The 27,813-nt window shown below is 36.4% G+C and overlaps 1 protein-coding gene across 3 annotated transcripts in view; it reads left to right on the forward strand.

Moving 5' to 3' along the window:
- exoc6 (exocyst complex component 6) overlaps positions 1-27,813 on the forward strand; it is a 180,423-nt gene that overhangs the window by 99,654 nt on the left and 52,956 nt on the right. For all 3 annotated transcript variants that reach the window (XM_051922833.1, XM_028795360.2, XM_028795361.2), the window contains exons 14-17: positions 951-1,056; positions 5,796-5,905; positions 17,472-17,583; positions 21,135-21,269. In XM_051922833.1, the coding sequence (XP_051778793.1) occupies positions 951-1,056; positions 5,796-5,905; positions 17,472-17,583; positions 21,135-21,269 (463 nt within the window). The remainder of the gene's footprint in view (positions 1-950; positions 1,057-5,795; positions 5,906-17,471; positions 17,584-21,134; positions 21,270-27,813) is intronic.

Below are 27,813 nucleotides of genomic sequence, written 5' to 3' on the forward strand. Positions count from 1 at the left end.
TGCAGAAAAGAGCAGCCAAGTACATCTCAGGATTAATCTGACAGGATTTGGGAATTAAACCATTTTATTGAAAATTCTCAAAGGCATTCATAAAAGTCAGCAGAATTTCAGTGCAACCATGAATCACATATTCAGGGAGACCAGTGGAAATTAAAATAAAAATAAAAACCTGGGGTCAGGAAGCATTTCTTTAAATAAAGAGTCTGTTGGGGATGGGGTTGGGTCATGGGGTTGAAGAAGAAAACTTCACAACAATTTAAATGTATCTGTGTGAGATGCTGGAACAACTTAGCTATTATCTTCTATTCTTATGGCTTTATCAATACCAGCAGTCAAACAATGTAAAATATTGATTAAAAGATGAACAGAGTGCAATGTCTGATGATACAATCCTCTGTGTGTAGAGTAAAAGTCAAAAGAATTTAAACAAGTTGCATAGCAAACTTGTGACACCACATATAGTATGAAGCATTGTGAGTGATTCTGGTCTCTACATTACAAGAGGAATCCCAGAGAAGTTCTAGAAGACTGATTCCAGGATTGCAGATTTTGAGCTATAAACAGACTGAACAAATTACAAAATTTCCAGCTTTTACTAATTGAGAATAAGACGTAACATAACACGATATATTCTCAAATCTGATTAATCCAATTCATAGAGAAGGCTGCATCCTATCCCGATGAGTACAAGGCAGGTTAGAAGTGTTTAAAATTATGACAAGAGATTGTATTGTAGGTGATATATATTACTTTAACGTTGGTGTTCAACAAGAACACAAGGCCATAGGCAGAAGATGTCCAAAGTTCCATTTTATATTTATGTGACTAGGAAACACATCATTAAATGCCTATCATTATAATGCTTTTGTAAACCTATTAAACATCTTCACATTTAAATGTTTAGTATACTTTCTTTGATTATGACTGTTGTTTTATGTTATATTTTCTAGAGAAATATTTGAGTCTGACAACTACAGCCCTATTCCAGTAGAAAATGAGGAAGAATATAAAAGTGTAATTAGTAGATTTCCATTCCATGATGCAGAAATTGAAAAGGTTGGTATAATAATAATTCTGTTGAGGGTTGGTAAGAAGCTTGGAATGAGAAGTGTTATGTTATACTATCTATTCTTTTGCTACTAGGGTTTGTACATTTTATGTTCATTATGCAGGATTAATCCACATGGCTTTTTGTAGGAAAATTGTTGAAAATAATGATTTTTTTTTCTTTATTTTAACAAAGTGGTGTAGAATATATTATAATGAATAAGTGACAAATTGATCTGTGTTTACCTTACTGCATGGTGAAATGACTTTTCTTTTAATAATATTTATATATACAGTATATATATATATATATATATATATATTTTTTGTTTTTCTTGGTTTCTTCAGGGCATGCACAGGACTTCATTAGTAATTTTGAGTTCCAGCATTGACATTAAGTATTTGTAAAGTTGCATAGTATAAAGACATCTTAAAAACACAATTCCATAGTATAAGGAAAATGAGCCGTCACTTAACATTTAGCATACCATAATACTAACTGAAGCAAATGTTAAGTGAAGTCAGTAGTTAACCATCATTATAGTTAAAATATATGGCATATAACAGTAATATGTTCAACACTTAAAAGTCTTGAATCCAACTAATGTTTTACTCAAGAATCTAAGCAGTTGTTGTAATCAAGGCGTTTAGCACTGTAAAGTCACTCTGCGTATGCAAACATACTTCTGCAAATACAGATGCTATGAGCTAATTACTTGAATCTTTAAAAATCCACACCAGTGCATTCACCAAGAAGTAGTAATGATTTTTTATGATCCTTGCAGAAGAGCATCATTTCAAATTAACAAGATGTTTAAAATGAAGATGTAAGAGAAAAAATGCTTCAAAGCATGCACAGATATATACCAGCTTTTTCATCCTTTGCATTTTTCTTCTTCCTAATCTGATGCAGCACTTGCATAAAACCTAACTTTACCTATATGTTATAAATGAAACTTTGGTGATTTATACTAATTATCTTTGAAATGTGTGCAACTCACTTTAAAAAAAATTGTTTATAAAAGTTTTTGAACATAACAGGGACTTTAAAATTTTCAGTGTTTTCCCTTATTAAATAGCACTATTAAGGCAAATATTCAGAACAAGTCTTAAAAAGAATGTATAGGCTCTCCTCTTTCTTTGTCAAATTGATTTCTATTAAGCAAGCATTGAAATTAAAGACAGTGTTTGTTTTTGACAAACCAAAGACTTCATGCTTCCTGAAACTTGACCACTGATTTGGTTTAATCTCTTATTTTTCATTACACCTGTTAGGTTTTTATGGTAAATGTTTACTTTATACAGTCCTAACAACTTGAGAAATTGTCCTCATCTGAAAATTCCAGTCATAGCAGCTTTAGTTTACTTTGAAGGAGGAGACACAATGGAGAGTTTTGGAAAAAAAATCTGTATGTGCACAATTTTACATACGATCACCTTTTTAATAGATGTTTTATAATGGATTTTTAAAATTCTTATAAATAGATAGATACTTTATTAATCCCAAGGGGAAATTCACATACTCCAGCAGCACCTTACTGATACAAAAAAAACAATATTAAATTAAAGATTGATAATAATGCAAGTAAAAACAGACAATAACTTTGTATATTGTTAATGTTTACCCCCCTGGGTGGAATTGAAGAGTCACATAGTTTGGGGGAGGAACGATCTTCTCAGTCTGTCAGTGGAGCAGGACAGTGACAGCAGTCTGTCGCTGAAGCTGCTCTTCTGTCTGGAGATGACACTGTTTAGTGGATGCAGTGGATTTTCCATATTGATAGGAGCCTGCTGAGCGCCCTTCGCTCTGCCACAGATGTTAAACTGTCCAGCACCATGCCAACAATAGAGCCTGCCTTCCTCACCAGTTTGTCCAGGCGTGAGGTGTCTTTCTTCTTAATGCTGCCTCCCCAGCACACCACCGCGTAGAAGAGGGCGCTCGCCACAACCATCTGATAGAACATCTGCAGCATCTTATTGCAGATGTTGAAGGATGCCAGTCTTCTAAGGAAGTATAACCGGCTCTGTCCTTTCTTACACAGAGCATCAGTATTGGCAGTCCAGTCTAATCTATCATCCAGCTGCACTCCCAGGTATTTATAGGTCTGCACCATCTGCACACAGTCACCTCTGACGATCACTGGGTCCATGAGGGGTCTGGGGCTCCTAAAATCCACCACCAGCTCCTTGGTTTTTCTGGTGTTCAGGTGTAGGTGGTTTGAGTCGCACCATTTAACAAAGTCATTGATTTGGTCCCTATACTCCTCCTCCTGCCCACTCCTGATGCAGCCCACGATAGCAGTGTCATCAGCGAACTTTTGCACGTGGCAGGACTCTGAGTTGTATTGGAAGTGCAATGTATATAGGCTGAACAGGACCGGAGAAAGTACAGTCCTTTGTGGCACTCCTGTGTTGCTGACCACAATGTTAGACGTGCAGTTCCCAAGACGCACATACTGAGGTCTGTCTTTAAGATAGTCCACGATCCATTCCACCAGGTATGAATCTACTCCCATCACTGTCAGCTTGTCCTTAAGGAGCATAGGTTGGATTGTGTTAAAGGCGCTACAGAAGTCTAGAAACATAATTCTTACAGCACCACTTACTCTGTCCAAATGAGAGAGGGATCAGTGTAGCATATAGATGATGGCATCCTCCACTCCCACCTTCTCCTGATATGCAAACTGCAGAGGGTCGAGGGTGTGTTGAACCTGTGGCCTCAGGTGGTGAAGCAGCAGCCGCTCCATGGTCTTCATCACATGTGATGTCAGAGCAACAGGCCGGAAGTCATTCAGCTCACTAGGACGTGATACCTTTGGGACTGGGGTGATGCAAGATGTTTTCCAAAGCCTCGGGACTCTCCCCTATTCCAGGCTCAGGTTGAAGATGCGCTGTAGAGGACCCCCCAGCTCCAATGCACAGACCTTCAGCAGTCGTGGCGATACTCCATCTGTACCCGCTGCTTTGCTTGCACGAAGTCTCCTCAGCTCTCTGCTCACTTGCGCTGTTATAATTAAGGGTGGTGATGTCTCTCCTATGCTGGTATCAGCAGAAGGATTCGTGGAGGGTGCAGTACTCCGAGGTGAGAGTGGGTTAGGGTGTTAAAGAAGTTGTTCATTTGGTTTGCTCTCTTCACGTCTCTCTCGATGGTGGTACCCCGCTTCGAGCTGCAGCCAGTAATGATCTTCATCCCATCCCACACTTCCTTCATTCTGTTATTCTGCAACTTCTGCTCCAGCTTTCTCCTGTACTGCTCCTTCGCCGCCCTGAATTTATTTATAATATCATAGTATTATTTTAAGAAACACTACTTTGGGAATGCAAAGATTTGCAGGGGAAAGTCAACATGCCTGTATTTAGTACATACAAATTGGTGTAATGTGGTCTGTTTTATCATGGAAGCTTTTGGGGTGACCCTATCCTAGAGCACAGTCCCCATTCGAGACAATACATACCTAAAATCTCAGCATTTGTCAAGCTTCTTCGAGAGGTATGTGACTTGCACAGCCAAAATTACTGAACTGAAGCAGAGCACGACTTTTGCTGTTAGCATTGATGTTTGTTCCTATTGCTGGCATGCATGAAGAGCAGACTTTGCTATTGTTCTTGGCCTTTAAGAATAACAATTAACATCAATGCAAGTATACTGTGATGCTGTATTTTATTTTTAAGCATATGTTTTGCACTAAATGATACAGTAATATATGTCTCAGGCTATTTACACACACGATATACAATATTTAAGTTCAACCAAGGCTGTCAAAAGTTGTTCAGCTTTTTGGTTTTTTATCTAAAAATTATACATTTCTTTTTCCTGAGAATATAGTTGGTTAATAGATCTTATTAACAATGGAAATTTTTTTTTGATATAACTTGCCTTGATTTCTGCTTTTACATAAACAAAAGCAAAAATTTCAATGAAGGTTTATAGATTTTGATATCATTGTGCATGCCAAAGTTAAAATACTAACTTTAATCACTTTAGTAGAATGATTTGTATAAGAAAATATAGGTATAAAAAATGTGTTTCTTACAAGAAATCAGATGAGCAATTTGTGGGCAGTCTATTTCAGTTACGTAGCAGTTTATAGCAACTGAGGTTAGCTGAAGCTTGGATGTCTGTTATGGTTTTACAGTTTAAAAAAATAAAGTCCTGACACATTTATATTAGGTTTTATACAGTATACCGAAAGATATTCATTTTAAAATGTAGGGTAAGCAATAACGCTGGGATGGTATATGTGCTTCCCTTTGTACCTATAAAGGAATCGTTACTACGTACATAAAAGCAGGTTCAATTAAACACATCACTGGCATTGAATCCTTACTTTCCAATAACCACACCGGTATATTTTATTTTTTCTTCCCATCATCAGTAGCAGTTTTTTACAGTTGTGTTTTGTACAGTGTGATGCATTAATGTGAATTTCTGTTAACCTTTGTGAAATGTACAGGCTGTGTAAGAAAAAAGACCAATTAAATGTAAAAATGTTTGGGGTAATTGCAGCTAACCCTGTTTTAATAGTCATTGGTCTAAAGAAAACAGACAAGTTATTGAGTTGGACAACACCTTAGCCATTCAAAACTGTGGTAATATTCAAGACCCAGCAAAGTTTAGATTTCAGTTTTTCATTTCAATACATTTTCAGAAATCATTTTTTCCACTTAAGTTTTGAAAACTTAGAAACAAGTGAAAAGCCTGTGTATTTAAATTGTACTTATTTGTTTTATTTGTCTTATTTTAACAGCAACAGTTTCCAAAGAAGCTTCCAATGTCTCAATCAGTGCCTCAAATCTACATCCAGGTGAAAGAGTTCATTTATGCAAGCCTTAAATTTTCAGAATCACTTCATCGCAGGTAATCATTAAGTGAAATTGTTACTGAAAGAACACTTGCTTTTTAGCCTGATAATTATTATTTATAAAATTCTATAACATGTTCATATAAAGAATGAATAATTAGTAGTAAGTCAGAACAAAACATTCTGTAACTCTTATTTAAATGAATACTCTTTCCAAAATTAATTTTTTTGTAAGTTACTTATCCCCTTGTTGTTTGCAGTGATAGTTGAGAAAAATTTTTAAGCTCATGTTTTCATCATTTCATTTCTTAAAGAATGGGGCTTCTATGGAAAGCAACGCTGTATGACAGCAAACAATGTAAAAACATCCATGAAAAAGTCTTACATTACATTTTACACATAATCATGTCACGTCATTAATTCATATGCCAAAACATTTGCATTTTTTCACAATATGTTGTTAAATAAGTACTTTTGGAAAACTGGAACAGAGCACCCAGAAGAAACGTGTTAACGTGGGATTCAGCTTTTGAAATGAAGATCTGCTTTTCGTCCTCATTCATTGGTCAACAGTTCTGTCTTCAATTCAAAACCCCATTCCCATATGAAATGGTTGGGTGATCCGATTTATTGATTTGTAAGAAGATTCAAACAACAACAACAACATTTATTTATACAGCACATTTTCATACAAAAAGTAGCTCAAAGTACTTTACATAATGAAGAAAAGAAAAATAAAAGACAAAATAAGAAATTAAAATAAGACAACATTAGTTAACATAGAAAAGGAGTAAGGTCCGATGGCCAGGGTGGACAGAAAAAACAAAAAAAAAAACTCCAGACGGCTGGAGAAAAAAATAAAATCTGCAGGGGTTCCAGGCCACGAGACCGCCCAGTCCCCTCTGGGCATTCTACCTAACATAAATGAAATAGTCCTCTTTGTAGTTCGGGTTTTTCACGGAGTCACTTGATGCTGATGGTCATACAGATTTCTGGCTTTTAATCCATCCATCATTGTTTGAACATCATGGTGCTTTGAGTAGATGGTGGTGGCTTCCGGAAAAGGAAACAGAAGAGAGAGTAGGGGTTAGTACAGATTTTAGAGCCACCATGAATAGTTGTTATAATGAATTGGATATACAGAGTATCAGGATTTAAATTACAGTGAAGTTATGAGAAGGCCATGTTAAAATAATGTGTTTTCAGCAGTTTTTTTAAATGCTCCACTGTATTAGCCTGGCGAATTCCTATTGGCAGGCTATTCCAGATTTTAGGTGCATAACAGCAGAAGGCCGCCTCACCACTTCTTTTAAGTTTTGCTCTCGGAATTCTAAGGAGACACTCATTTGAGGATCTGAGGTTACGATTTGGAATATAAGGTGTCAGACATTCCGATATATAAGATGGGGCAAGATTATTTAAGGCTTTATAAACCATAAGCAAAATTTTAAAGTCAATCCTGAATGACACAGGCAACCAGTGTAGTGACATCAAAACTGGAGAAATGTGCTCAGATTTTCTTTTCCTGGTTAGGATTCTAGCAGCTTCATTCTGCACTAGTTGCAAACGATTTATGTCTTTTTTGGGTAGTCCTGAGAGGAGTGCGTTACAGTAATCTAGTCGACTGAAAACAAAAGTGTGAACTAATTTCTCAGCATCTTTCAGTGATATAAGAGGTCTAACTTTTGCTGTGTTTCTTAAGTGAAAAAATGCTGTCCTAGTGATCTGATGAATATGTGATTTAAAATTTAGATTACAGTCAACAGTTACCCCTAAGCTTTTTACCTCTGTCTTGACTTTTAATCCTAATGTATCCAGTTTATTTCTAATAGCCTCATTGTATTCATTATTGCCAATCACTAAGATTTCAGTTTTCTCTTTATTTAACTTGAGAAAGTTACTATTCATCCATTCTGAGATACAAGTTAGACATTGTGTTAGTGAATCAAGAGAATCGGGGTCATCAGGAGCTATTGATAAATACAGCTGTGTGTCATCAGCATAGCTGTGGTAGCTCACGTTGTGCCCTGAGATAATCTGACCTAACGGAAGCATGTAGATTGAGAAGAGCAGCGGACCCAGGATAGAGCCTTGTGGAACACCATATAGGATATCCTGTATCTTTGACTTGTAATTACCACAACTAACAAAGAATTTTCTCCCTGCCAGGTAGGATTCAAACCAATTTAAGACACTGCCAGAGAGGCCCACCCATTGACTAAGGCGATTTCTAAGAATATTATGATCAATGGTGTCAAATGCGGCACTCAGATCTAAGAGGATGAGAACAGATAAATGGCCTCTGTCTGCATTTACCCGCAAGTCATTTATTACTTTAACAAGTGCAGTTTCTGTGCTATGATTTGTTCTAAAACCTGACTGAAATTTATCAAGAATAGCATGTTTATTAAGGTGCTCATTTAACTGCATAATGACTGCCTTCTCTAGAATTTTACTTAAGAAAGGAACACACAATATTTGCACTAAATCCTATTCCAAAGCCCATCCAAAGGTGGCAGTATGCTGTTCTTCTGGAACAATAGCGTTGAACACAAAGAAAATAGTGGAAGCAAGGGGAGAAAGAGACCAGTGCCTTATATACCACTATAATGCCTGGGTTTGATCAAAAACTATCTGCAGAATTTAATTGAGGTGAACATCCATTACATACATTGGATTTTCATCTAGAGCACATATTCATCCCAAGGGAAGATTAAGTTCTGGGTCTGATTGATGCAGGATTAATTTCTGTCTGAGTGTAAATATTCCTCTGAATCATACTATAATAGATGAAAGACTTTCAAGCAAATATAGGTTTAATTTTGTTGTATTTTATTAATAGAGCCTGTTAGGAAAAATTATTGTTTAAGAAATTGCAGTGTCTGCCCCCATTTAGCATAGTGGAGGCTCTTCTAATGTAAATTTCTAGCCTGACGCAAGCTCTCCAGTATAGTTTTGTCAGTCCATGTGATGAAAGAGAACTGCCCTTCGTCTTTTTCCATCTCTTTCATACTCCTATCCATGTGACCTGAAGGGCCACACCTTTCACCTGGGCTGTTAGCTTTTGACAAAGATACATCACAGTGAAGTCTATAACATCAACACTCAAGAACTACAAAGTCCTGTTTCAGGCATGTCTGCCTAGACCAGTGTTTTTCAACCAGTGTGTCATGGCATAGTGGTGCACCAGTGAGAGCTACCCAGGTGTGGCATGTTAATAATAATGTAGTGCACCTGGGTCTGAACCTGAGAGGGACATGCTCCGCAGGTGGTCGAGACCTTTCTGAGATGGACAGGACTACTTGGAGAAGCTGGCATAAAAGCAGCTCTGCGATCGCTATGTTTTAGACACAGAACTTAGACCACTTTGGTTGCGTCTCTTGACTGCTACAGTGTAGAGTCCATCTGCCTGGGTGTGTGGTCGCCAGCAAGGCCTCACAGATATTGGGCATATGATGTGCCTCTCTGGCAGATGGGGATGGTAAAGGGACAAAGCAGCTGAGAGATGCCAGCAAATTCTCACTAAGTGCTGTGTCTGTGAATGCTGATCTCAGACCTGCTTTTTCACCGGCTTCTCCAGTTGCCCCAGCCATTCGGACAATTGAACTCGTGTATGAGACATATAATGTGTTTGTGGTTATTAAGATAATGGTGTTCCTTGGGATGTTTTTGGTTACAAAAATTGTGCCACCACAGAAAAAATGTTTAGAAACACTGACCTAGACCATAAAATAACATGAAAAATCCAGTGCCATCAACATGTAGGCTGAACACAAAGCTGTCTGGAAATCTTTGAAGGATACCTAAGGCTCAGGAGTCCAAACCACAGTTTTAGGAGTCTGCTACCTAGACAGTTAAATGAGTGATGCTGTCCCCAGTTAATGAGGTATGAACCAAAAATAGTATGTCTCTAGACCCAGGAGGCATGCACTTACCTCATGGTTTCAGGTGTGGATCAATTTAGTATCACATTTATCTTGGACATTTTGTTTTAAGCTGTCTATCTCTTTATAGCATATCCTAGAAAATTAGTTTAATTCATGCCAAGCTATCAATTTGCTGGGTTAATGTAGAGCCTTTATCCCCAAATATTCAAAGTGGTCCTTGTACAGTGGAACCTCGGGTCACGACCGTAATTCGTTCCAAAACTCTGGTCGTAACCCGATTTGGTTGTGACCCGAAGTAATTTCCCCCATAGGATTGTATGTAAATACAATTAATCTGTTCCAGACTGTACGAACTGTATGTAAATATATTTTTTTAAACATTTGAAAAATCCATAATTTAATAAACAACCAAGAAAAGTAACATTGCAACAATGCACGCTACGAACCAATCGCCGTAAACAGAAGTGAAGTGGAGGTTAAAATCCAATAGAAAAAACTCTTCATTAAATACAACGAGGTTAAAACAGTGCTCGAATCAGTCTCTTTAAAAACAAGCCCGGTGCATCCTTTAACTGCCTTCTCGGCCGTATGCGGCCAGCCCTCGCTCTCTCTCTCTCTCTCTCTTGCTTTCTCTCTCTCTCGCTGCACAGAGGGGAGACTGAACACGTGCGGAAATCATCGGCACCTACAAACCGGAAGGGAAACTGGCTTGTTCGTCACCCGAGTGTGTGGTCATGAACAGATGCAAAAGTTTGCCAAACTTTTTGGTCGTAACCCGATTTGTACGTGGTCCGAGACATTTGTGACCCAAGGTTCCACTGTATTTGAATGAGAAGATGACAGTTTCATCTATATATGACACAGTACACTGTATATGGGTCCTTTTCTTTTAAACATTCTGTTATCAAATTGAAATGACTACAGTAGTGCACACAAAGACAGAATTAGGCAATGTGATACTAAATGTAAAAGATGACTTTGAAAATTCAGATATTATTGTCTATTTTGTACTTCAGGAAGTTCATAAAATCATTACTACTAATGTTAAGAGTGATTTTAGTTGTCATTTTCCAAAATAGCCACAGTCTAAAACAGCACAAAAAGGCTGTTTCTATTTTCTATTATCTATTAAATTGGACTAGTACCCAAAACTACAAAGTCAAACAGCATTCTTCAACATTTTACCATTGTCTGTCCATTCTGTTTGGTAATATGTTTGATCTCCATCTATGCTGTAATTTCTGAATATTTTTTGATTAATTATAAATCTGTTAGTTATATAATTTAATTTTGAGGGTAGTTACTACATGAGGGTATAAAAACTGTGATCCTGGAGTGCTACTGTGGCTGTAGTTTTCATTCTAACCATTCTCTTAATCAGTGAGCAGTTTTTGCTACTAATTACAGTAACTATTTTAACCTTAATTTTAAGCAAGCTGCTATTTAAAACTCAGATACCAAAACTGTTTGAAATGAAATACAAAAAAGCCAACACATGTCCAGCTAACCAACATCCATCATACAATATTTGAAAATAAAGAAAGGTGAAGGTCTCAGTAATGTTAATCTGTTCAGGTCCACAAAATATTTTGATGGCAATGTTAGAAAATCAACAGTTTTGGAAATACCTGGTGTGACAGATGAAAGCACCAACAAGCCATGGAATTAAGCAACAGTTTTAATCAACAACAAGATCTGGCTTCAAATTAAGGAAGTAGTTGGAATGGAATTGGTTTGAGTTTGAGACACCACTGGTCATCTTTTGTCTTCTTGACATTTAAGAAAAAAGAAGTGGACCGAGTCTTGCAAATAACTGAATTAAAATGAGGGTTATTTAAGTAACTTAACAGCAGAAATTGGCCACTGATTAAGAAAGTTACAGGAAGAAAAATGTGTAGCCATTGTGGAGACTTTGATTGGTACTGTCCTCTAGAATAAGGCTAGAGTTTCTCTCCATATCTATAAATTTTGATGTAGTGTTGCACTCTAAAAGTCACACTTTTCTATTTTTAAGCTGTGAATTTAATGGCAAGGGAAGGAGCAGATCAAATGTAATTAAATTGTGATTATAGATTATTTAAATAGGAGTGAGAATTTTGAATTTTAGTGCAAATAATAATTGAATGTAACATTAGAACAATCTAGATGTGAACAAGCCATTTAGCTCAACAAAGCTAATCAGTCCTATCCGTTTAATTCTTCTAAAAAACATCAAGTCTAGTTTTGAAGGTCCCTAAAGTTCTACTGTCTACCACATTAATTGGTAGCTTATTCCAAGTGTAAAGAAAAACTTCCTAATGTTGTGCTAAAATTACCCTTAACAAGTTTCCAACTGTGTCACTGTGCTCAGACTTGATCCACTGTACTAATTTCCTTCATAATTTTAAACACTTCAATCATGTCTCCTCTTAATCTTCTTTTGCTTCAACTGTAAAGGCTCAGTTCTTTTAGTCTTTCCTCATAATTCATCCCCTGTAGCCCTGGAATCAGCCTAGTTGCTCTTCTCTGGACCTTTTCTAGTGCTGCTATGTCCTTTTTGTAGCCTGGAGACCAAAACTGCACACAGTACTCCCCAGTGCATTATAAAGCTTGAGCATAACCTCCTTGGACTTGTACTCCACACGTCGTGCTATATAACCTAACATTATATTTGCCTTCCTAATGGCTTCTGAACACTGTCTGGAAATTAATAGTGTTGAGTCCACTACAACTCCTAAATCCTTCTTATAAGGTGTACTGTTGATTTTTGCATCTCCCATTGTGTATTCAAACCCAAAATTTTTACTTCCTATGTGTAATACTTTGCATTTACTGATATTAAGTTTCATCTGCCACAGATCTGCCCAAGCCTGTATGCTGTTTTAAGTCCCCCTGTAATGATTAAATTGATTCCAGATTATCTGCCAATCCACCTATTTTGGTATCATCCTCAAACGTAACCAGCTTGTTAGTTATATTCCTATTCAAATTATTTATACATATTAAAAATAGCAGCGGCCCTAGCATTGACCTCTGTGGAACACCACTCTTAACATCAGCCAGTTCTGACAGGGTTCTTGCACCATCACCCTCTTATTCCTGTGTCTGAGTTAATTTTGCAATCATCTGAAAAATCACCCTGAACTCCAACTTCTTTTAGTTTGATGTCCAAGGTCTCATGTGGCACCTTATCAAATGCTTTCTGAAAGTCAAGATAAATAACATCACATGCACAGTTTGATCATACAATTTTGTTGCTTCTTCGTAGAATTCCAGTATGTTAGTAATACATGACCTCCTTCTTCTGAACCCATGCTTGACTGTTCAGTAAAACTCCTGTTTTTGCCATGTGCTGCTCAGTCTTATCCTTAATAATTCCTTTCATTAATTTTCATGTGATTCACATTAATCTTACTGGCCTATAGTTGCTTGTATCTACCCCATCACCCCTTTAATATAATGGGATAATATTTGCCATTTTCCAGTCCTTTGGAATTTCCCAAGTGCACAGTGGCTTTCCTAAAAATAGGCGTCAAGGATTTATATATGTACTCGCTAACCTCCTTGAGGGTAAATATAATCTGGTCCTGGAGATTTATTTGATTTCAGCCTACGGTGTTTAATCCAAGCAGTATGTCTCTATCTATAATCTCCAAATCCCTCAGTACCTCCTTAGAAGTCTTACTGCTGGGAGATTATCTACTTCCTCACTTGTGAAGACCTCAGAAAAATGCGAGTTTAGAGCATCTGCTGTTTCACTGACAGTATTTTAAAATCCTCTTTACTTTTCCTGAAGTACTTTATCTCCTCCTTGACTCTTCTTTTACTACTAAAATACTGAAAGAATCTCTTTGGGTTGCCTTTCACCTTATCCGTGATATTCCTCTCCAACTGTCTTTTAGCCTTTCTAATATCCCTCTTAATGGTTGCCCTCATGTTTTCATAAACCCTATGATTTAGTCTTATATGCCTAATAAAGCATTTTTTTTCCTTTTTAGCTTCTTTTTAAACTGTTTTTTAACCCACTGCTGAGTTTTTTTTTCATTTCCTACTAATTCCAAATTTAGGTATATGCCTGTCCTGCATTACATGTAATATGTTTTAAAACCTATTCCACTGCTACTCACCTGTCTCCACACTTAAAAGCTTATCCCAGTCTAACCTCTTTAGACTTTGAGGCATTGGCTCAAAATTTGACCTACCAAAGTTGAACTTAACAGTTTTAGTCAATGCATCCACACTCTTCCAAAACATTGAGAATTTTATTATGTTATGGTCACTTGACCCTAGTGGTTCAATCACCTCTATACCCTCAATTCTATCCTGATTATTACAAAATATTAAATTTAGACAGTCCTCACCCCATGTTAGTGCTTTAACATACTGCGTTATAAATCAGTCACTGATTACTTCTAAAAACTCCTGCTCCTGTGTTCCACTACTGTCCAGAATGGAGAATATTCTGGGTATCTCTGGCACTGCCCTCCAGTGGTTTAAATCCTATATAACTGATAGGCAAGAGTTTTTAGTCTTGGCTCTGTCCTTGGTCCTCTGCTCTTCTGTATCTATATGCTTCCCCTTGGCCATATTATTTGTAGCTATGGACTGGGTTATCATTTTTATGCAGATGATACTCAACTCTACTTCAATTTCAACTCAGACTTCATCATGCCTTCTCAGCTAACAACTTGCCTCAGTGAAACTGAAACCTGGATGGAGCAGAACTCTATAAAATTAAATTGCAACAAAACTGAACTCCCGCAATTTGGCACTAAAGCGCAGCTTAAGAAAATGAGCTCCTTCTCAGTCACTCTTGATGGTGATCTCATTAGATCTTCTATCACAGGTGTCGAACTCCGGTCCTGGAGGGCCGCAGTGGCTGCAGGTTTTCTTTCTAACCATCTTCTTCATTGGTGACCAGTTTTTGCTGCTAATTAACTTCTTTTGCCTTGATTTTAATTAACTTGACTCCGCCCCCTTAGTTGTCTCTTTTTCCTTAATTAGCAGCGAAACAATAATGAGACACAAAACAAGCCGCCACATCACACAATATCTGAAAATAAAGAAGAGTGATGGTCTTGGTAAGGTTGATCTCTCAGGTCACCAAAATATTTTGACGGTGTTCTTAGAAAAAACAGAAAAATCAACAGTTTTAGAAGTGTCTGCTGTGGCAGAATGAGAGCAACAACAAACCAATTAACAGCAAGAATCAGCTTCTCATTAAGAGATTGGTTGGAGTTTGAAATCCCAGCTTAGCTGGTCATCTGTCAGCTCGTTTCACATCTCATTTCTGTTTAGCTGTCACTTAATGAAGAAAGGAATAAATTCAGAGGACTGAATCCTTAAAAACAGGGCTATTAAAATGAAGGGAAAAGAAGTGAATTAGCAGTGAAAACTGGTCACTAATTAGGAAAAAAGTCAGAATGAAAACCTGCAGCCACTGCGGCCCTCCAGGCCTGGAGTTCGACACCCCTATGCAAGGAATCTTGGTGTCGTCTTTGATTCCTCCCTTTCTTACTCCACCCACATAAACCACATTAAGAAACTTTCTTATTTTCACCTTCATAACATATCCCATGTTCTCTCATTCCTCTCCTTTTCTAATGCTGAGAACCTTGTCCATTTTTTATCACATCCCACATTGATTATTGTAACTTCCTACTGGCAGGTGCTCCTTCTAATCTTATATCACAGCTCCAGTTGATTCAAAACTCCTTACATGAACCAGCAAGAGCGAGCACATAACACCCATCCGGCTTCGCCTCAACTGGGTCCCTGTGTCTTAGAGGACTGAATATAAAATTATGTTATTAACCTACAAAGCTTTAAATGGCCTTGCGCCAGACTACATCAGTGGCCTTCCCCATCACCATACTCCTGTTCACTCACTAAGGTCCTCCGATTCTGGCAATCTTGTTGTGCCCCACACTAACCTGCACTCTACAGGCGACAGGGCCTTCAGCTGTATAGCACCCAGACTTTGGAATGATCTCCCTAAATTAATTAGATCGGCTGACTCCATTCACTTTCTTAAAAAACAGCTTAAAACTCATCTGTTCAAAAAGGCTTTTAACTTAACCTGACGTTCTGCCCCTTTATCACTATCTGTCCATATACTCAGTATAATTTGTGTGTGTGTTATATCACAAATGATATTATTTGTTTGAGGCATTTCTTTTAGTATTGAACTTAATATTTTACTCTGGTTTATTTTTTTTCTTTTATTCTATTTAATGCATTGTATATCCTATATTTATCTGTTTAGTGTTCTATGCATAAAATATTTATATCCAGTGTTACATGTTACCCTGCTGTTTCAATAAGCGCCTTGAGCATGGGAAAGTTATTTGCAGTTTTTCTTGCTTTGTCACACATAGTTAACTCAAAGGGCACTTTATTATGTAGGATGAATAATAAGTGTACTGTGAAGATATAAGTGAAATATACAAATAGATTTCAATTTAAATGTTAAAGGTTTTTAAATATAAATTGTAGTACTAGGGTGTTGTACTGTGTTAGCCATTATGAATGTAGTGAAAAGTCAAGCAAAATGACACCTTTTATTGGCTAACTAAAAAGATTAATTACATCTTGCCTAAAGAAGGGGCCTGAGTTGCCTCGAAAGCTTACATATTGTAATCTTTTTAGTTAGCCAATAAAAGGTGTCATTTTGCTTGACTTTTCACTAAATATAAATTGCAAACAATTAATTAATTTAGAACAGGAGAAGTAAATATGTAGGTAGTTTCATAAACAGAACTAGTGGTACAAATCACAGAACAAATAATCTGTCTAGTTAGTAAAGCCTTTTTTTCTTTTGTTTACACCTTCTGGTCTTCTGCTTACCCATTAATTAAGGAAAATGATGCTCCTAATTGATTTTTGTGTACAGTTTACACTTGTTAATTACTGACCTCATGACCCCTTTTCTAAATATTTATTTATACTCCCTCTAAACATGTGATTTCACACATAGTCCTGTTATCAGTAGAAGAGGATATCAAAGCTCAGTAGTAATGCAAATACATGTTGGTTTATGTGTTTTATCAGAAGGTGCATGGAAGAACTTAAGCAAATTTTAATAATTTAAGTAACATTGTTTTCTATTTTTCTGTGTACTGAGTTCACTTTAATTTATCTTAGATAAAATGCATATATATAAAGACAAAGATGAAAATTATATTAGGGTGAAAAATGTTAAACATCTTAATTATTTACTGCTGTTTCTGAAACTTTATTAGATACAATTTGTAGTTTTGTCAAACACATTTATTTGTCTGATATCTTTTAAAATCACAGTTGTTGCCATATTTCTTTAAATGGAGCACTGTCAAGTTGATCAACTTGCTCAAGGTCAAAGTAAAATGGTTTAGGGCTTAGCAGACTTGTGCTTTCTTGGTCAATGCCTTATCTGTAAATATGTGTGGAATTATTATGTAAAAAATATGTAATTAGTAATGTTTTGTACTCATGTACATGGTATCATGTTTCCTTGGCTTAATATACTGTATTTAAAAGATGAAAACTGAATAGTTAAGCGAGCAATGATTTTCTTCCTAATGTTTTTTTGTAATATAAAACATTTTACCACTAAAAAAATAATTTGCAGTGCTTTGAAAAAATATGTATAACAGAGAGTAAAACTTCCCTGAAGGATATTTTATTAAATACAATAAGATAATTGGTCAAGGGTCTACATACTTTTGCTGTATACTGTGTACTTTGTTACACATAGAGTTATTACTTTTATTTTCAGCTCCACTGAAATAGATGATATGCTTCGGAAATCCACAAATCTCCTGCTGACCAGGACTTTAAGTTGTTGTTTGCAGAATCTCATTAAAAAACCACATATAGGATTAACAGAGGTAAGTGATCAGTGAAAGCACTGGTGGTACGATATAAGTGTTAAAAACATTTGTATTGAATTTGGAATAATTTAATAATAAAGTTTGTATCTGACAATATGAATAGAATAAAAATTGATATATATGGAAAATAATTTTTGTATTGATTCATTAAAAATGTATTTTTCAGTACTGAATGGACTAATTTTTCTATTTTTGTAATTTTTTTATAATCTAAAAACCTATACAAAATCAATCTTTGTTTGGGCAGAAACAAAAACTTTAAGTAGGGACAGGCTAAAACTGATTTTAATTTTCTGCTGAAATTGTATTTATTAGTAAATGTAACATATTTTAATGCAACATTCTCAGAACCACTTAATCCAATTCAGTGTATCAGGGGGGCATCTTCTGTCCTGGCCACACTGGGCATAAAGCAGGAATTAGCCTGTGCATTGTAGGCCCACTTACATCCATGCCTGTGCGCATGCTCACACATCGACAATTTAGAGTCGCCAGTACAGAAGCCTCCATGTCTTTGAGGATTGGGGAGCAAACTGTAGATCAGGTCAGAAAACTTTTGCAGACATGTAGTTAACAAGTAACGACCATTTGGTGAAGGATTCAAACCCAGAACACTGGATTCATGGGGCAGCAGTAATTATGTTACCTGTAACCAATGCCAAAAATAAGGCCAAAAATAAAAGTCTAGTTCTGCATTTCAAGAAAAATGACTAAAAACTGCACAGAGCTACACTGCATATATAGAATAAAAAAAAAAAAACTTTTATTTTTAATGCAACATATTAACGTGTATTTTTTGCTCTTTTTTTTAAGCATGCTCGAATTTCAGCTTATGTTTAAGTAAATGTTTGGGTCTGTCTACATCAGATTTTAAAGAAATACATTCCACAGAAGCATAGGTTTTGTTGTTGCAGAACCTGAACACCAAGTAACACAGGCTGTAGTGGAAGGAATGTAAGGATCACATTATTACTTCAGGTTACTGAAAATGTATCCTGTAGTATTGCATGGAGTAGCATTCCAACATTGTAGCTTTACAATATTTACAGTACATGTGCTACACAAGTAGATATAAATCCATGGGTCACTTCGGCCCATCTTCTCCACTCAGAACCAAACACCCAGCAGCCTGCAGAACTCTTAGGAAAGATCATGCAGCTATTGCACTTGTTTGGATCTTTTGTAAAAGAAGTACAATATTAATAACATATCTTTTGTGTTACTTCACTGGCAGAGCATTTTAAAGGCTTAATTTATTGTTCTCTAAAATAACTTTCTTTCACTAAGGCTTCCCCTTATTTGAAAACATAATAATCATTCCATACAAATAGATCAATTTTTACAAAAAATAGGATTGATGGAAAACACAATTTAAACAATGATCGAGCGTGCAGCTTAAACCTAAATAAGATGGCCACCCTAATATTACACAGCCATGTAGAAGTACCTCCTAGAGTAGCAGCATGGCATCATGCTACTAGAATCCAAGGTGGTAGAATAATGACATCATTTTCACAAAACATTTTAAAGGTGCATTGTTCGAATTGGCTTGTGGAGGAATATAAACAGCTATCAGAGTACTCCCATGGAAGATAAAATGGGTGATACTTGATTAGTATATATTCCAGTTCAGGAGAGCAATACTTAAAGACAATTTTAACATTTGTACAAGTGTTTTGCACCATAAAACACATGCCTCAGTTCAGTCCAATCCTCATGAATTTGAGTAAAGCCAAACAACGCTTATTATGTTCATTTAAATATGCTGTTATTTTAAATATGGTTAATATTAATTTTTTAGGTTATCATATTTTATTATGATGCAAAAGTTTTTTCAGAGAGTACAAAAATAAATTTAATTATACTGAAGGACAATGTTGTTGCACAATTGTGTATATTCTGGTTGTGTCCATAAAGCTTACTTTCTGTTGCCCTGTATTCTTTTGATTTGCTAAAATAATTTTTTCAGTGACTCTTTTATTCTTGAGATATAGTCTCACCTTCCATCACAGTGCAATCCACCTATTCCTTTTCTTAATCTGCTTTGACGAAGATGGGGTCGTACAAGGTTGGGTGCAAGCCAGGTATCGGGCATGGATGAGACACCATTCCGTTCAATGCATACTCTCACAAAGGCACAAGTCATATTGTGTGAATATACAGTAGGTCATCAGTTAGCCTAACTCACATGTCTTTAAGGTATAGTAGGAAACCAGAGAATGTCCTGGCAGATATGAGGGGAGTGTGCAAAGCACGCACAAATATTGCCAAGGTCCAGAGTCAAACCTATAAACCTGGAGGTTTAAGGCAACACTTATAATCACTGGGCCATTCTGCCACTTCATTCAATTATATGTTTTTAAACTGATTTCTTAATTCTAATATGTTCATGTCATTGTAGGCATCTTAAAAATTAACATTTATTATCTAGACAGTAGATGTGATCAAGCTGAGCTCTATGACTTTAGTTTATATAACCATTGGTAATACACCATGGTTTGGATGTATTATATGTTAATGTACTTCTGCAAAAGGAAAAAATATGTGAATTTAAAGAAAAAAGCAACCATGCCTTTAAAGATTGTGACATGAAACAAATACATGTCAAAATTAATAAAAACAAACTTCTTCCATGACAGTGAATTAACTGACCTTTTACTTGCCATAGATTTCTCTGGTCTCAAAAGCTGAGTCCTTTTGTGATCACCAACATCTCGCATAGTGCTGCACTCATGAGGTTATTTCATGGCAGTGCCATTGGTTGGCTTTAACTTGTACAACACCTGTAACTTCAGCTTTCATCTCTGAAGGGGTCTCTTACTTGCTTTCTGCCTTTCCTAAAATGCACGCCCTGAGTCTTAGTCTGAAGTGCTTAATATGCATATCTATAAATATATAAAGCTTTTGTAGCACCCCTAAGCCACTGTTGGCTGAGGAAATGTTTTTCACGTTTATTTTTTAAAACATCCACAACAAAATTCTATTTCTAGTAAGTCATGTATTGAATTTCCGTTCCGCAGTCCTGAGTAAGGAGTCAACAGTTTTTTACTTTTAATAAAGATGTTCAAAAGATATGGAAGAAGATGATCTGCTGTGGCAACCCCTAACAGGAGCAGCCGAAAGAAGAAGAATAATAAAGATGTTCAAAGTCTTGCAGTTTAATGGTGCTTAGTCACATGAAAACTTGTTGCAATCACTGCAGACCCTCAGGAACACTGAAGCTTCTTAGGACCCATAGAAATGATATATCAGTTTTACTTCTTATACAATGTATTTTTTTGTAAAATAAAGGTACACCCATAGTAAATTACAATCACAAATAGGAAGTTTTTAAATAGCTTATAAAAATTGGAAATTCATAGTTTATTATTAAAATGCTTTTCTTTTACAAGTGAAACACAAAAAAATATTTATATTTATTTTACTTGTATTTCAAAATAATGAAATAAGTAATGTTTAAATACTGTTTTCTATTAAGCTTTGTTTTTAAAGGTACGGAAAATACAGAATATTTCTTTATAACTGTGTTTCAATTTTTTGCATTGTAGCTTGTACAGATCATCATTAACACAACACACTTGGAACAGGCATGTAAATACTTAGAGGATTTCATTACAAACATCACAAATGTTTCTCCAGAGACCATTCACACTACCCGGCTTTACGGACTTTCTACATTCAAGGTATTTGAATATAAAAGTAAAATTGCCTTTATTTCATGATTTTTGCTCCATGTGTACTGTTGGGTCCATTTTTTTATACAGTATAGTATTAGTAATGCAGAATTTAAAATAATTTTTTACCTATGACTTTTCCTCTAACAGTCACTCCGATTGCCAGTTGTTTTATGTTAGTATCTGAATAATTATAGTGTTAAAATGAATTTAATATGCCTTGTTTGTTTTTTCATATATGTTAAAGTTTTCTAAATAAATTTTCCAAAGTAAAAAATGACTTTACTGAATTTTAACATACAGTTCAATAACATATAAAAAAAATTAAAGTCTTAGAAATATGAATCTGTTCTGGGACACAAAATAGACAATCAGCAGTTTTGGAAATGTCTAGTATGACAGAATGACAGCACTACAAATCTGTGCAATTAAATATCGAGTTCTTTAGCAGTGAGGAATGGTTTCTAATTATGAAATTGGTTGCAGCAAGAGTGGTGGCCTCCAGGAACGGAGTTTGAGAACTCAGAGTTAGCTGGTCATTTCTTGGCTCACTTTGTAAAACATTATAATTTGGCTGCTACTCAAGGGGAAAAACGATTAAGGGTTGTTGAATCCTAAAAAGCAAGATAATTAAAGTTAAAGCAAAAGAAGGATGGTCCATTAGCAGCCGTAATTAATTTCTGGCTGGATTGAAAATGTGCAGTTACTGTGGCCCTCTAGGGTCTGAGTTTGACACTCCTGCAGTATTTTGAGATTTTATCTAATCAACAATACTGCTTATACAGTTTTCTGCATCCAAAGTCTTGCTGTACTTCAAAAACAGACAAATATATTTATGCCCTTTATAAGTAACTAATTATTGAACTGAAATATTTTTACGGTTATGACTTACATGCCACTTGTGAGGTGGGCATCACTACTCAGAGCTGATCTGGTTCCTAATCAAAGAAAAGGATCCCTGAAATTTAATTTCATATTTGTTTTTGTAAAAATTAACTTCAAGAACGAGCAGTCCTTTAAGACAGAAATGGTATAGTAACTAGGTACGAGAGTAACATGATACAATATTATGTCAATGTTAGGGTCTCTGTATATTGCATTTGTTTTATGTTTTGCGATACATTGCGTATCATGATGTAATTATGCAGTTTATTCCAATTTGTTGTTCTTTTTTTTTTTTTTTTACTTATGTTCAATTAAAAAAATCCTTGCATGCAGAAATGTGTCAGTCTGTTCTATCAAATATTAATACTTGACTCCATATATCTCAGTTATTTTTTTTAATAAATATAATTGTGGAAGTGAATTTCAAATATCTCCACAATCTCCATAGTAAAGCTGAGAATATCTTGTTATCTCAGACCACTTGTTCAGGTGAGGGTTGTGGTGGCAGCAGCCCAAATGGGTGAACCCAGACTTCCTTGTCCTCAGCCACAGATTCATGCTTTTCCTGGGGAATTCCCATACGTTCCTAAGACAGCTGAGAAATATAATCTCTCCAGCGTGTTCTGGGCCTGCTCCTGGGTCTCTGCCCAGTGAGATGTGCTTCAAGCAGCTCCAGGGGAGCTATCACGGGGTATCCTTATGATATTCCCAAACCACCTCAACTAGCTTCTCTTGATGTGGAAGAGCAGCGGCTCAAATTAGAGTGTACACCCAGTGACCCTATGAAGAAAGCTCGTTTCTGTTGCTTGTACTCACAGTCTCATTCTTCTGATCATTGCCTACAGCTTATGACCATAGCTGAGGACAGGGATGTAGATTGACAATTAAATCGAGGGTTTTGTCTTTTGACTCAGCTCCTGCTTGACCACCACAGACTGGTACAGTGCCCACAAAAGAGCTGCTGTTGCACCAGTCCTCTTGATAATTTCACATTCCATTCTTACATAACTTGCTTACAAGATTCTGAGATACTTGAACTCCTCAACTAAGGGTAGTAGTCCACCCTCCGCTGGATAGAGCAGGCTTCTCTTTTTCTGAGAGAGAACCAAGACATTAGACTGGAGGTACTGATCCTCATCCCTGCCACTTCACAATCAGCAGCAAATCAATTGAGTGCATGCTAAAGGTCACAGATGAAGCAAATAGGACATCATCATCATCTATATAAACCAGTGATGCTACCCCAAGCTGAAGACTGAAAAATCATTGCCTATGTAACATTTAGCCATTGTGTGACAACCTTCCAGAACAGTCCTGTATGCCCCTTTTTCTGATAGCCATCAGCATGCTGCCTGACAGAGTTTGTGCTGTTCAAAGGTTAAGAGGTACAGTGAGTTCAACCACAATCTCTGCCCTTTGTTTTTCTTTTTCCATTCTATCATGAAATGTAAAGCACAAGACATCAGATAGAAGAGCTTCTGTTCTGTTTGTGAGGTTCAAAACACCTGTGTTTCTTATTCCTCATTGTTACACTGTATTAGTTGTACTTCCGGTTGAGCATTCTTTGCTTGTCAGCTCTCATGCATCCAGAGCCAGCCTCTATGATGAAAGACAAAATCAAACGCTTTTGAATATTTTGGAGCAAGACGCAGACTAGTTAGAGTGAGTCACTGGGTTTTCCACATTATCGCTGGCTTCACAGGAAAACGCCATTGGCTAAATGAAGTTTATCACTGAAAATTGCTGGAAAAGTCACATAATGTGACAAAGCAATTAGTGGCAAGTATTCTGACACAACTCTTGTTGCATTCATATAAAGAGCAAATAGCACACAAGAATGGCCCTGTTACCATTATCCTGCAGCACCTCCCACAGCATATGCCAAAAGACAATCATATATTTTTTCCAAATCTAAAAACAGCATCCTGGCATAAGGCTTACCTGGAAAGCTGAGGAGTATGATCCCACTGTAGATGGAACACACCGTGTGGTCACCTTTTTTAAATATGGGGACCACCGTACCCATCTTCCTTTCATGTGACATTTAATTGATACTGAATAGACTGAGAATACCTACTGTAGAATTACATTTTCTAATCTTAGCTGTGGATGGTTCTTTGTCAGATAAGCCTTCATGTTGGTAGTAGAGCAATTAACCAGTAACTGAGATTAGAATGTAGTCTTGACTCTCTGGAGTTGCACTAACAGAAAAAAGAATGTTGAATAGCCAGGTGGTTCTTATGAACATCATTTCACACCCTCTGCATGACACTCTGATCAACCAGCAGAGCACTTTAAGCAGAAAGCTAATTCTACCACAGTGCTCAAGGGAGCATTATCATGTTTCTTTTTTACCAGCTTCCATTAGACGCTTTTATGTAATGTTATTATATAACCCCTAGCTAGACTATGAATTTCTGCAGTTTCATTATGTTAACTTTATTTAGACTATGGATACAGCTATTTATTGTTATTTATAATATTGTTTTATCCTGAGTATATTTTGTGTAGTTTTATGTGTCTACTGCTTTAACATTGCAGTTTCCCCCAGGATCTATCTATCTATCTATCTATCTATCTATCTATCTATCTATCTATCTATCTATCTATCTATCTATCTATCTATCTATCTATCTATCTATCTATCTGGATTTATTTTAATATACATGTAAATGTGTATTTAAAATTTCATGAGCTATTGTACATATAAGGCACTGAAACATTAATGACCTGTGTTTGATAAAGCTTATTTCATGCACATGTTAACTGACCCTTATATTTTGTCAGCACCTTGTCCTCCACAGGCCTTGAGTGGCAGAGCTCCAGGTACTTAAGGAAATAACTTTTGCTGCCTTTTAAGAAAATATGTTGTCTTTTGTGAAAAATTGGCATGCAAAATATATACTTTACAATAACAAAAATCATGACTTACATTTATGTATGTTTGCATAGCATCTACTGCTGTTGATCCGTCTGCCTGCCTGGCTGTCCGTCTGTCTGCATGAATCAGCTTGGTTCATAGTGGACAGTTGAAATTTGGCACACTTATTCTTAAAGAAAAAACCAGGACAGTTACTTGTTGAATAAAATGCACTGTGCAAATTTTTAAAATTTCTAAATTTCTGATTGAAAACCACATTTGTGAAATCAGAGAAACATTCAGTGCAATGTCAATTATGGTTTAGTTTACTGCTTCAAATTAACCTTACACTCCAAAACCACCAATAACAACAAGACATCAATCAACGCCATTTTTACATTACTTAAATTGAAATCTGCTTTCTAAGATACAAGTAGCTATTAAGCCACCACAATCATGTTTAGGCATTTTTATATTATATGGTAAAGTATCGTTAAAAAGCATCCATTTAATGTAGTCTGTTAACATACAGTCATGGCCGAAATTATTGGCACCCCTGGAATTTTCTTTGAAAATGCACCATTTCTCCCAGAAAATTGTTGCAATTACAAATGTTTTGGTATACACATGTTTATTTCCTTTATGTGCATTGGAACAACACAAAAAAACAGAGAAAAAAAGCCAAATCTGACATCATTTCACACAAAACTCAAAAACCGGGCTGGACAAAACTATTGGCACCCTCAACTTAATATTTGGTTGCATGCCCTTTGGAAAAAATAACTGAAATCAAGCGCTTCCTTTAACCATCAACAAGCTTGTTACACCTCTCAACTGGAATTTCTGACCACTCTTCTTTTGCAAACTGCTCAAGGTCTCTCAGATTTGAAGGGCGCCTTCTCCCAACAGCAATTTTCAGATCACTCCATAAGTGTTCAATTGGATTTAGATCCGGACTTATTGCTGGCCACTTCAGAACTCTCCAGCGCTTTGTCTTCAACCATTTCTGAGTGCTTTTAGAGGTATGTTTGGGGTCATTGTCCTGCTGGAACACCCATGACCTCTGACGCAGACCCAGCTTTCTGATACTGGGCCGTACATTGCGCCCCAGTATCTTTTGGTAGTCTTCAGATTTCATGATGCCTTGCACACAGTCAAGGCATCCAGTGCCAGAGGCAGCAAAACATCCCCAAAACATCTTAGAACCTCCACCATGTTTGACTGTAGGTACTTTGTTCTTTTCTTCGTAGGCCTTATTCCATTTTCTGTAAACAGTAGAATGATGAGCTTTACCAAAAAGCTCTACCTTGGTCTCATCTGTCCACAAGACATTTGCCCAGAAGGATTTTGGCTTCCTTCAAGTACATTTTGGCAAACTCTGTTTCTGTGTCAGCAGTGGGGTCCTCCTGGCTCTCCTGCCATAGAGTTTCATTTCGTTCAGATGTCGACGGATAGTTCGAGCTGACACTGTTGCACCCTGAGTCTGCAGAACAGCTTGAATATGTTTTGAAGTTGATTGGGGCTGTTTATCCACCATTCGGATTATCCTTCGTTGCAGTCTTTTATCAATTTTTCTCTTCCGTCCACGTCCAGGGAGATTAGCTACAGTGCCATGTGTTGTGAAATTCTTGATTATGTTGTGCACAGTGGACAAAGGAACATGAAGATCTCTGGAGATGGACTTGTAGCCTTGAGATTGTTGATATTTTTCCACAATTTTTGTTCTCAAGTCCTCAGACAATTCTCTGCTCTTCTTTCTGTTCTCCATGCTTAGTGTGGCACACTCAGACACAGAAAGGTTGAGTCAACTTTTCTTCATTTTAACTTGCTTCAGGTGTGATTGCTATATTGCCAGCACCTGTTTCTTGCCACAGGTGAGTTCAAACGAGCATCATATGCTTGAAATAAAACGAGTTATCCACAAATTTGAAGGGTGCCAATAATTTTGTCCGGCCCATTTTTGGAGTTCTGTGTGACATGATGTCAGATTTGGCTTTTTTTCTCTGTTTTTATGTGTTGTTCCAATGCACATAAAGGAAATAAACATGTGTATACCAAAACATTTGTAATTGCAATCATTTTCTGGGAAAATTCCAGGGGTGCCGATAATTTCGGCCATGACCGTATGTATTACATTCTGCTGTATAAATGTTTTTATTTTTGAATATTACTCATTGTTATAAAACATTTAATAAACAAAAATGTGTTACCTAACTGTTTTGGTTAATTAATTAAAATATGTAAAATGCTCCATCTTTCAAATCAGTTAATTAAGTCCCTGAATGTTACGCGCACACATTTTCTAACTTGTTAAATTCATATACACACTTTTAATCTGATGGGTAGTTTTGGTGACATTTGTAACAGTTTTGCCTTAAACTGTTCTCGACAAAAAGGCTAAGTCTATACCTCAATTTTATTGCAGTGAGTATAGAAAAACCCACAGTCACAGAAGTTAGTGGTTTAGAATGGCAATGAGAACTTCACAGCCACATTTCAGCCTTCTATATATTTAGCATGTAAAGTTAACCAGTGTTTTTTGTTGAAATTCACTATACAAGTCACAAATTATTTTTTGTTTGGTTGTTTCCTTGGCGATTTTCACTGGGGGGGGGGGGTATCGAAACTAGCTGAATGGAATCTCTCCTAATTCCTATGTAATCCTCGTGTTTTCAGCAGCTGTGTCAGGCTTGCTAAAGGTAGCTGCACTGGAAGATTTAGCTTTAACTGACGTTAAATGCAAGTTCACACTGTTTCTGAACTTAGCTAAACCAAACAATTTTGAAGTAGATATAACTCAGACCGGAA

Source organism: Erpetoichthys calabaricus, chromosome 2 (genome assembly GCF_900747795.2).
Source record: "Erpetoichthys calabaricus chromosome 2, fErpCal1.3, whole genome shotgun sequence".
Taxonomy (NCBI): Eukaryota; Metazoa; Chordata; class Cladistia; order Polypteriformes; family Polypteridae; genus Erpetoichthys; species Erpetoichthys calabaricus.